At 43.4% G+C, this 12,037-nt stretch overlaps 1 protein-coding gene across 1 annotated transcript in view; it reads left to right on the top strand.

Moving 5' to 3' along the window:
• Positions 1 to 9,006: 9,006 nt before the first annotated feature.
• LOC311106536 (metabotropic glutamate receptor 1-like) overlaps positions 9,007 to 12,037 on the top strand; it is a gene marked incomplete at both ends in the record, with an annotated part of 36,378 nt that continues 33,347 nt past the window's right edge. The window contains one exon of the mRNA XM_084148904.1: positions 9,007 to 9,733. Within this exon, the coding sequence (XP_084005030.1) occupies positions 9,007 to 9,733 (727 nt within the window). The remainder of the gene's footprint in view (positions 9,734 to 12,037) is intronic.

Below are 12,037 nucleotides of genomic sequence, written 5' to 3'. Positions count from 1 at the left end.
TTGTGTCCTAGGCTACCTGGCTAAAATTCTTGCTCGCTAGCCTAACTTGCTTTCATAGGCAAAGTTGAGCCAGCTAATTAACGTTAACCTTCTACATTTTGCTACATATTGAACTTCCATCCTCCCAGGCCAGGGGCACAATGTGTGAATTTATGGTTGGACCAGAATTGCCATTATAATCATTGGCCAGTATGGAGAATGAAGTAAAACTACAAGTCCAAATCCTTATCTCCATCCATGGTTAATTTAGGAAAGAACCAATTTTAGCTAGCCCCCAGGGGACAACAACACAACAAGATGCAACAATTCAAGTTGTTTCTGTCAATGACATTTGGCTCTTGATGTGACTGGAGTGAAGCCACATCCAAACTGGCTTCCCTTGACACTATTTTGGTGTGCCAGGATTGTTTAGAGTTGAGCTCACTCAGTTTAGCTCAATGATTGGCTATTATTTTATACTTTTTTTTATCAAGGGAGGCCATATGCTCGCTGGCTTCCCTTGCATTCAATGTTATGGGGGGCAACAATGCCATACTCTTTTTGACCAGACAGCATCAGATTTATGGCCTACACATGCAGAGACAGATGCTTTCTCCGGTGAGATAAATTCAGCCTCTTGCGAATTGAAGGGAAATTATGAAACGCAGAGAGACGAAAGATACTTCTTCTATTTTTTTCTATTATTGTATCGGTCATTTTTGGGGGGAAGCATGGCTTCCCTTAGCATCCATGAATACACGCCACTGCAGCCTACATAGGGACACAGCGGTAAGGGTGGTCGACTTTGAAACGGTGGTTAGATCTAAAACGCCTTGTTTGTGCTGCTAGCACAGTGCGTGTTCTGTCTGGCCACGGTGCTTGAGTGACAGGCCGTCACTTGGGCATTTATTATTCTGGAGATGGAACGAAAGTACTCTTAAAAGGCCTATTAGGTTCAGCACTTGGCCAGCTCTGATGTATTTTATTGCAACGGAGCTGTTCATTATAGGCAGTGCTGAAACATTCATATTTTTGCATATTTAGGCCAGAAGTGTTTTACGGTGTGATATAAATAGTCATGTTGGATCTTTGATTGAAATTCAAGTAAACCTATTAAATAAAATTACATTTTGTAAATCCCAATACACTCTATATGATAAGCTACATAAACGCTTCGTTATAGTTCTGATGGCTATCAATCTCGTTGCAGAAAAAATAGCAAGTGTAACTTGGATGGGTGGGTGTAGACCGCCCATTTCAAGACAGTTCCAGTTGTCACCAATGACGTCAGGCCGAACATGAAGGGTTTTCCTCTGATTGATGGGCCTTCACTTCACAGGAGGACATAGAACGGCAACATATGACTCATTTTGAGATCACACCATTTGTCACAATGTCCGGTCATGATAGTGACATCAATATTGTAGAGGGATAAAACACTACCAAGGCTAAAACAAGGCTTGGAAAGAACATTCAGCTATGCATTCCCCTGATGAAGGCACTCTTAGCTATTATCCTTGGAGATAATTATTTGCACCTTGCAGAGACCGCATGTAGCCTAAGCCATAGCAGGAGAATGTTTAGGGGGACCCTTCTAAATAATAGGACCTGTATCTAGGCTACGTCTGAATTATACCTCAAAGTAACTCTATGAAAAACACTGAGGTCCCCCCAAGCACATACTGCACAACATCTCCCTATCCCTCAAAATGTCACTGTTAGTCTGGATCAATATCAGCACCATGACCCTGGGGCAGCAGCAGTGGCAGTTTCATAGCGTTGAGTCTCCATAAATGTTTATTTGTGTTGTGGAGCGCTGGAAGAACCTGACTCACAACTCGACCCTATAATGTACAGAGGAGGCCGCGGTCATGCCCCAGGGTCCAGGTCGCATCTGTCTAGGGTCTGCGTGGGATGCTTGCGCGGGTTGCAGACTGATGTACTGATGTAGCCTAAAAATATAAATATGAAAAGTTACTTCGTAAACTTGGTTGAGACAAACCACAGACCCATAGTACTTTTCTATAATGAATAGCAAGCACAGAACTATCTGTCTGTAGTCTATTTGATGTTTAGGCGTAGGCTTACTTTTTCAGTAAAAACTTGTTTAATTTGACCTCACACATTTTCATGACATTTATAGGCTAGGCCTACATATGCTTCGTTTACACAGACAACCCAGTTCTGATGTGTTGCCCAATTATAGGCAAAAGATCAGACCTGATAGGTCAAAAGACTAATTAGTGGCAAACATATCAGAATTAGGCTGCCTGTATAAATGCTGCCTTAAACACCTGCAATGTCAGATTGTGAAACCTATGATGATTTTTGATCGGTGCCTGTATGTGTAGGCCTACAGGCTGGTTGAAGTTATAACCACAAGAGGGCGAAATTGTTTCATAAACGATTCTTTGCTCAGACAAGTCGCACTATAAAGTTGCTAGACCTACAGTGCCTTCAGAAAGTATTTACACTCCTTTACTTTTTTCAATTCTTTTTTGTTACAGCCTGAATTTAAAATGTATTAAATTGAGATTTTTTGTCACTGGGCCTACACACAATACCCCATAATGAGCTATGTTTTTAGACATTTTTACAAATTCATTAAAAATGAAAAGCTAAAATGTCTTGAGTCAATAAGTAATAACAAGAGGAACACCTACGTGAGAATGCTATTCATTGACTACAGCTCAGCATTCAACACCATAGTGCCCTCTAAGCTCATCACTAAGCTAAGGATCCTGGGACTAAACACCTCCCTCTGCAACTGGATCCTGGACTTCCTGACGGGCCGCCCCCAGGTGGTAAGGGTAGGTAACAACACATCTGCCACACTGATCCTCAACACGGGGGCCCCTCAGGGGTGCGTGCTCAGTCCCCTCCTGTACTCTCTGTTCACCCATGACTGCATGGCCAGGCACGACTCCAACACCATCATTAAGTTTGCTGACGACACAACAGTGGTAGGCCTGATCACCGACAACGATGAGACAGCCTATAGGGAGGAGGTCAGAGATCTGGCCGTGTGGTGCCAGGACAACAACCTCTCCCTCAACGTGACCAAGACAAAGGAGATGATTGTGGACTACAGGAAAAAAAAGAGGACTGAGCACGCCCCCATTCTCATCGACGGGGCTGTAGTGGAACAGGTTGAGAGCTTCAAGTTCCTTGGTGTCCACATCACCAACGAACTATCATGGTCCAAACACACCAAGACAGTCGTGAAGAGGGCACGACAAAGCCTATTCCCCCTCAGGAGACTAAAAAGATTTGGCATGGGTCCTCAGATCCTCAAAAAATTCTACAGCTGCACCATCGAGAGCATCCTGACTGGTTGCATCACCGCCTGGTATGGCAACTGCTTGGCCTCTGACCGCAAGGCACTACAGAGGGTAGTGCGTACGGCCCAGTACATCACTGGGGCAAAGCTTCCTGCCATCCAGGACCTCTATACCAGGCGGTGTCAGAGGAAGGCCCTCAAAATTGTCAAAGACTCCAGCCACCCTAGTCATAGACTGTTCTCTCTGCTACCGCACGGCAAGCGGTACCGGAGTGCCAAGTCTAGGTCCAAAAGACTTCTCAACAGCTTCTACCCCCAAGCCATAAGACTCCTGAACAGCTAATCATGGCTACCCGGACTATTTGCACTGCCCCCCCACCCCATCCTTTTTACGCTGCTGCTACTCTGTTAAGTATTTATGCATAGTCACTTTAACTCTACCCACATGTACATATTACCTCAACTACCTCAACTAGCCGGTGCCCCTGCACATTGACTCTGCAACGGTACCCCCCTGTATATATAGCCTCCCTACTGTCACTTTATTTTACTTCTGCTCTTTTTTTCTCAACACTTTTTTTTGTTGTTGTTTTATTCTTACTTTTTTTGTTTAAAATAAATGCACTGTTGGTTAAGGGCTGTAAGTAAGCATTTCACTGTAATGTCTGCACCTGTTGTATTCGGCGCATGTGACCAATAAAATTTGATTTGATTTGATTTGAAGTATTGAACCCTTTTGTTATGGCAAGCCTAAATAAGTTCAGGAGTAAAAATGTGCTTAACAAGTCAAATAATAAGTTGCATGGACTCACTCTGTGTGGAATAATAGTGTTTAACATGATTTTTTTAATGACTACCTCATCTCTGTACCCTACTCATACAATTATATGTAAGGTCCTTCAGATGAGCAGTGAATTTCAAACACAGATTCAACCACAAAGACCATGGAGTTTTACCAATGCCTCGCCAAGAAGGGCACCTATTGGTAGAAGGGTACAAATAAAAAAAGCAGACATTGAATATCCCTTTGAGCATGGTGAAGTTATTAATTATACTTTGGATGGCGTATCAATACACCCAGTCACTAAAAGGATACAGGCGTCCTTCCTAACTCAGTTGCTGGAGAGGAAGGAAACTGCTCAGGGATTTCACCATGAGTCCAATAGTGACTTTAAAAGAGTAACAGAGTTTAATGGCTGCGATAGGAGAAAACTGAGGATGGATCAACAGCATTGTAGTTATTCCACAATACTAACCTAATTGACAGGGTGAAAAGATGGAAGCTTGTACAGAATACAAATATTCCAAATCATGCATCCCATTTGCAACAAGGCACTAAAGTAATATTGCAAAAACAAATTGGCAAAGCGATTCACTTTTTGTCCTGAATACAACGTTTTATGTATTTTCAAGCACAGTGGTGGCTGCATCATGTTATGGGTATGCTTGTAATCGTTAAGGACTGGGTCGTTTTTCAAGATAAGAAAGAAACAGAATGGAGCTAAGCACAAGCAAAATCCTAGAGGAAAACCTAGTTCAGTCCGCTTTCCACCAGACACTAGGAGATGAATTCACCTTTCAGCAGGACAATAACCCAAAACACAAGGCCAGAACTACACTGGAGTTGCTTACGAAGAAGACAGTGAATGTTCCGGAGTGGCCAAGTTACAGTTTTGACTTAAATCTACTTGAAAAACTATGGCAAGACCTGAAAATGGTTGTCTAGCAATGATCAACAACTAATTTGACAGAGCTTGAATAATTTTTAAAAGAGTAATGGGCAGATGTTGCACAATAAAGGTGTGGAAAGCACTTAGAGACTTACCCAGAAAGACTCACAGCTGCAATCGCTGCCAAAGGTGCTTCTACAATGTATTAACTCAGGGGTGTGAATACTTATGTACATTTTATATTTTTGTATTTCATTTTCAATATATTTGCAAAAATGTCTAAAAACATGTTTTCACTTTGTCATTATGGGATATTGTGTGTAGATGGGTGAGACAAAAAATATATTTAATCAATTTGGTATTCAGGCTGTAACACAACAAAATGTGGAATTAGTCGAGGGTTATGAATACTTTTTGAAGGCACTATAAGAACGTTTAAAAAGATATTCGGCAAACACCAGAGGGCAGTCTGTTGCTTTATAAAATAAGTTGGGTTGGAGTCGCTGTCCTTGGTTCTGAAGCTGTCCAATGCATGATGCTGCGTGCCCCTTATTTGAATTTGTGGATAAGTTTATTAATTCATTATTTTTTTCACCATTGACGTAGGCTATATTTTCCCATCAAGCAAAATGTATTCAAGTCTTTGTGAATTGATTTCCGATTGAGGGGGGTTGCAATAGGCCTACATTGCTCTGTGGCTCAACCTAAGTGACTCAGGTTGTCTTGACTGTTAGGCTAATGGGATATGGTTGAGGGGGATAGTCAGTGACTTATAATGTTCTTCTAGTGCGTTTTCTCTGTCTGGTCTATGGTCACGCTTGTCATTGTGCTCATGTAACATCTTCTATAGCCTCCAGTCTCCTAAATCCCATTCAGTGGTGGAAAAAGTACCCAATTGTCATCCTTGAGTAAAAGTAAAGATACCTTAATAGAAAATGACTCAAGTAAAAGTGAAAGTCTACTTGAGTAGAAGTAAAAAAATATTTGGTTTTAAATATACTTAAGTATCGAAGGTAAATGTAATTGCTAAAATAGACTTAAGTATAAATCATTTAAAATTCCTTATATTAAGCAAACCAGATGGCACCATTTTATTTTTTTTATTTATTTATTTATTTATGGATAGCCAGGGGCACAGTCCAACACTCAGACATAATTTACAAATGAAGCATGTGTGTTTAGTGAGTCCGCCAGATCAGAGGCAGTCGGGATGACCAGGGATGTTATCTTGATACGTGCGTGAATTGGACCATTTTCCTGTCATGCTAAGCATCCAAAATGCAATGAGTACTTTTGGGTGTCTGGGAAAATGTATGGAGTAAAAAGTACATTATTTTAAAAGTTGTCAAAAATATAAATAGTAAAGTAAAGTATAAATACCCCAAAAAACGACTTAAGTAGTACTTTACAGTATTTTTACTTAAGTACTTTACATCACTGATCCCATTAACTGTTCTCAGTAGGCTATCAAATAGGGTTTTGACTATGTGGTATACAGCTACGACCGAAAGTGACTTTTTCGTAGCAGATTAGGAAAATTAACGTAGCAGGTTAGGAGAATTAGGTTAAGGTTAGGAAAATAATAAGGGTTAGCTAAAATGCTCTCCTAACCTGCTACGAAAAGTAACTTCCGGTCGTTGCTAGTCACAACCATCAAAGAGGTAGGCAGGCTACAACAGTAGGCTAACACCGTGTGACAACTATTCCTAATAAGTGTTCTTGCTCTCTCTTTCTCTCTCTCTCAGACACGCACACACACACATAATTATGCTCGGTCTCCATGTTCACACTGCACGGGGCGCGTGTCAGGAAGACATGTCCTAGTGTGCGCTCCGGTTGTTTACTGATTAAACGCCTTCTGCTGCTGGCTCCCCGTGTGCCCACGGAAAGCGCCCCTCTCTAGCTTTGTGGACTCCTTATTAGTTTTGATTATTTTTCCAAACGCTGTTTGATATTATGTACAGTTCTTCCTCTGCTGTCGCCTACCCCATTTCTTGGTGAGGAGAATATGGCACAGAGAATATGGCACAGAAATGACCCAACTCTAAACCAAACACCCCTCCAAAATGTGCAGGACTTTCGCCTTTGCAAAATACCAGTTGACTTTTGCCAATTAACTCAATCTACCTCTTCTGCTTTACCAGTTAAGGTCTTCAACTTTAACTATAGGTGGGAAGCCCATAGATCCTTAAAAGGTTACTATTTGGACTTAAGTCAGACTGCAACCAGCAGGCATTTCTGGCATCCATCCAGTGCCCTCCGCTTTTAGAGGTCAGATAGTGTGGATCAAAATGTACAATGTATAGCCTATAGGTGGATTAGCTAGGGTGGACCAGGACCACAATGATGGTCTCTCAACCCTTAGTAGAAAAATGAACATTTGATTGATGATTCCTCCAATATCTGGTCAACCGTTGACAAAACAAATCGAGGTATTCTCACACTGAATTAGTTTTTGCTGTGAGACGGTCCGGTTGTGGCATGGGGTAATGGGCCGGGTCACAATTCTGTAGACAAACACCATTTATCTTACCTGACTAAGCGGCTCGTGCACCGCTCAACTCTCTAATGCGGCACCACTGGTTGAGGCTGATTAACCCTCGTGTGAAGAATGATACGATTGTCTATTGTCTAAGAATAAGTGACCTGTAGTGGGATTTTAAACGTTCATCGTTTTGCCCTATCAAGACTGCAGCTTTTATGACCCGGTTTATGAAATGTGGTGAGAAACTGGCAGAGAGAGAGAAGAAGAAGAGGAGGGGTGGGGGGCTCTCGTGCTCTCACTGGAGGAGAGAGAAAAAAACGTCCGTTCGAGCCATTCAAACTCAACTATCACAAGGACCGCGCTGCACAGAAGACGGAGCAAGGCACGCGATATGTCTCGCGGATTCAGGTACGTCCCAAGTTCTCCCACCAAATTAATTTATGAAAGAAGAGATGTACAGATTAGGGCAGGTGTCGGGTTTGATATGCTCGTGACAAGGACAGATAAAGTGTAAGGAGTGCGTATAGGCTTCTCTCTTGTTCGATAATGCAATTTCATTGAATATTTGGAAACAGGCCACTGAGGTTTGTGAGCAATGAATTCGGGCGGTTGAGGGTGAAAAATATTGCATGCTGCGCATTGGATCTTATAGAGCATGATATATGGCTTATATGTTAGCCTATACCTAGAGACAGCGTGGACATCTGATGTATGTTCAAATATAATTTCACACCACTCAGTGCAACGATGTTCCATGTCATCAGACTGGGTATCAAGGATTTGTTCAGTAGTGTCTAATGAAGGGAATATAAATTGACATTGATTGGTTTAGGAACTCAATGAGATACTTTCTAAACGGTGGAAATACCAGCACATAGCTCCAGTAGGCAGTAGCCTACATCAGCAGCACCTGTGCGAAGCCGTTTCCTCAATAATCGTATGAGTTCGTTAGTGCGCTGTCCATGGTGCTGAAATGGCCTTCTCCGCAGCTCGGTTTTCTCAATGGACGGTGGGAGCGATGCCATGTACTCTTATTGGGAAATGGGGGGAAACGATGATAAACTGTCTCGAATTTTAAGTAGGCTATCATTTATATTACCTCTATTGGTTCAAAAGGGTCTACGACAATTGAACCATTAAAAAAATGGTTCAATTATTCTCAATGAACGTGTAAAGATAATTGCCCCCTGTGGTATAAATAATTGTATACTGAATTGAATCGAATTCTCGTTTTATGTTCTGCAGTTTGCAAAGGGATACTGTATTAGCCTTATTTCTAGTAGGCATGTTGTGTTTGGGCTATGAACTAGTCAATCTAATAATAATATGCTCGTGTTTATTGTGAGGGCCACCATTATTTTCAAACCCATGTAATTTAGAGACTATATGATAACTGTAAGATGTTGCATATCTGTTGCTGCCTTCACAATCTTGCTTGATCTTTTATGACAGTGTGTTTGATCTCTCTCCATGTGTGTTTGGATATGCTCAGGGCGCTGTGTTTCCAAACTATGGTCACTGGGTTAAACGTGGATTTCTGCTCAACTGCCCGGAGTGGATAGTATGCCCGCGTAGCTGGCACCGCTCATGCGATGTGGAATATGGCATGTGTAAAGATGGGTTTCCTCGTGCTCCTGTGTCTCCCTACGCTATTCTTCGACGTCCTCGTGCTGTCCCACAAAAGCAACATCTATGAGCGGTCGGCAGTCCCACGAGCCGCACCCCGCTCCGTGGCCCGGATGGATGGAGACGTGATAATCGGTGCCCTCTTCTCCGTCCACCACCAGCCGTCTGCCGAAAAAGTGGCTGACCGAAAGTGTGGGGATGTTCGGGAACAGTACGGCATCCAGCGGGTAGAGGCCATGTTCCACACCCTGGACAGGATCAATGCCGACCCTTACCTGCTCCCCAACATCAGCCTGGGCTGTGAGATCCGGGACTCCTGCTGGCACTCCTCCGTGGCCCTGGAGCAGAGCATCGAGTTCATCCGCGATTCCCTCATCTCGATCCGGGACGACAAGGACGGCTCCAAGTGGTGCATAGACGGCACGCCTACCAACCAGCCCCCGCCCTCCAAGAAGCCCATCGCGGGGGTGATCGGGCCGGGCTCCAGCTCCGTTGCTATCCAGGTGCAGAACCTCCTACAGCTCTTTAACATTCCCCAGATTGCCTACTCAGCGACCAGTATTGACCTGAGTGACAAGACGCTCTTTAAGTACTTCCTGCGGGTCGTGCCCTCTGACACGCTCCAGGCCCGGGCCATGCTGGACATAGTCAAACGCTACAACTGGACCTATGTGTCTGCGGTGCATACGGAGGGTGAGTCACTCAACCCACTCAACACAGGGGTTCTGAAAGCTGTGTGTGGGGTAGGATAGGATTAGGCCTAGTAGGCATTGTAGAAATGGCACGGCTTTGGAGAGGTTTTTTACATGCTGTCAAATCGCCTGTGTTCAGGTTTGAGATAAGAAATCCATGTTTAAGATAAATATGCCCAGCTATTGATAGAGGTGTTGGATAAATTGTTAAGGTGGTTTGTAAACAGTTAAGTACTTGCTAGCAGCTATGTGTGTCTTGTCCTCCTCCCTGCGGGCGTGCTCCCATGTGCAATATTGCGTTGGAAGGAAACTTGCTGTGGAATGGAATTCCCTCTCTCCAGACAAAACTATACATCTGGTGCAGTATAAGTATCCACACACACCCCAGGCATCTGGTGCAGTATAAGTATCCACACACACCCCAGGCATCTGGTGCAGTATAAGTATCCACACACACCCCAGGCATCTGGTGCAGTATAAGTATCCACACACACCCCAGGCATCTGGTGCAGTATAAGTATCCACACACACCCCAGGCATCTGGTGCAGTATAAGTATCCACACACACCCCAGGCATCTGGTGCAGTATAAGTATCCACACACACCCCAGGTAAAGTCAGTTATTTTGCCTTTCATCACACCCACACACCAGCAACACATCCAATCTCTCAAGCCACAATTCAGTCACATTTTTGTCAATGTTATCTGAATGGAAATGCATTTAGGTGTTTATTTGTATCTATTTATATTAAAAAGGAAATGAGATGTGATCTAAGATGTTCTGTCTCCCAGGATGTTTAATTTGATGCTAATTCTATTCCGTTAGAAAAGAACAGGCGGGCTCTATAACAGGGCCACTAATGGACTGTTTCCCCTCTACTCTGTGCTGTGTAGCCTACTGTCAGGCTGGGTTACAGGTGGTGGAACCACATCATTAAGTGGGAATTTAAAGTATCTCTGGGCGGAATCATAGAAATAGAATCCCACTAGTAATTCTAATTCTATGCGTGTAACTAATACCTCCAAAAGTTCCCCCGTTATGTGTATTGATAGAAATCAACTCCCATCTGTGTTATTGCTATTCAGATGTAGAGGAATTACTGTGTTGAGTGTGTTTCCATCGTATGTAACCCCTGGTTGGGAGGGATGTCTAGTCTAAGCACAGCTTGCAAAGGGGTTCTGGCAATGCCCCTCAACACTGGAAATACCAGCACATCAATGCAGCAGCCCACATAGCTTCTCAGCAGCACCTGTCTGAAGTCATTATCGGTAGGTAGTGTGTGAGTGCGTTGTCCAGAGTGCTGACATTTTTAATATACCAGTAGAGTACTCCACAATGCAAACACACACCATGTAAGCTCAATCACATAAAACTCTTTCACCAGTTTACCACTATTGTAAGTGGAAGAGGTAGAATTAGATGTGGAGATAGCTAAACTGTAGTTACTACAAGGAAATCTCTGCCATTAGCAGTTAGCCGAGGCTCCTCAGCATAAACCTCAATGAAATGTACCTAATGGTGAGAGTAGGTAATGATTGACAGGCGGAGTGTATCTCGGCTCTGAAGTGGACACTGAGGAATTCTGGGAGTTGTTAGAGGGATATGTGATAGAGGCCCTAAAGGGAGGGTCGAACTTTGGATCACCTTGTAAAGGTGGAACCTAGAAACCAGTTAGTCTCAAACCCGTCCCTAGGCAACACAGTGACTAGGGTCTGGTTTCAATGATGGACTCTTTTGCATAGAGGAACTACGTCACTGCCTACATCACTACTTTATCTGCTTGAATAAAATACAAAATAGTAGCTAGCAAGATGGAGATCACAGAGGTTATTTTTAATGAGTGCTTTTCACAAGTGGCTAGTTTGCATCAACTACCTAAACCAAAACAACTGTAAAGGTTTTGCCTGAAAACCTAGGTTTTGAATCGCGACGTTCTGGCATGTCTGCATCGTGATTTGTTGGGAGAGTCCCCAGAAAGTTTTTCTTCCCCTTATCAACGTAGCACGTAGGCAGTGACGTAGTTCCTCTATGCCAAAAGAGTCCATCATTGAAACCAGACCTTAGTCACTGTGTTACCTAAGGTCTGGTTTTTCGAGACTAGAAACCTGTAGGGGAGTCACAAAGTTCACAGGTCACGGTCAGGTTGAGGGGCAGGCAGGGCCAGGAGAGAGTGGAGGTGAAGGGCCATGAGGCTCAGCTAGGGGGTGCCAGGGATCTGACCTTCACCAGACCTGGTAGGTAGCAGTCCACTGGGATCAAAGATAAGAGTGTTGGCATAATAAGGGTGTTGTATGTGAAGGGAAG

The sequence above is a fragment of the Coregonus lavaretus genome (genome assembly GCF_964263955.1).
Source record: "Coregonus lavaretus genome assembly, chromosome: 31".
NCBI lineage: Eukaryota > Metazoa > Chordata > Actinopteri > Salmoniformes > Salmonidae > Coregonus > Coregonus lavaretus.
Note: the sequence above shows the minus strand (reverse complement) of the source record. Positions and strands in the feature narration are given on the sequence as shown.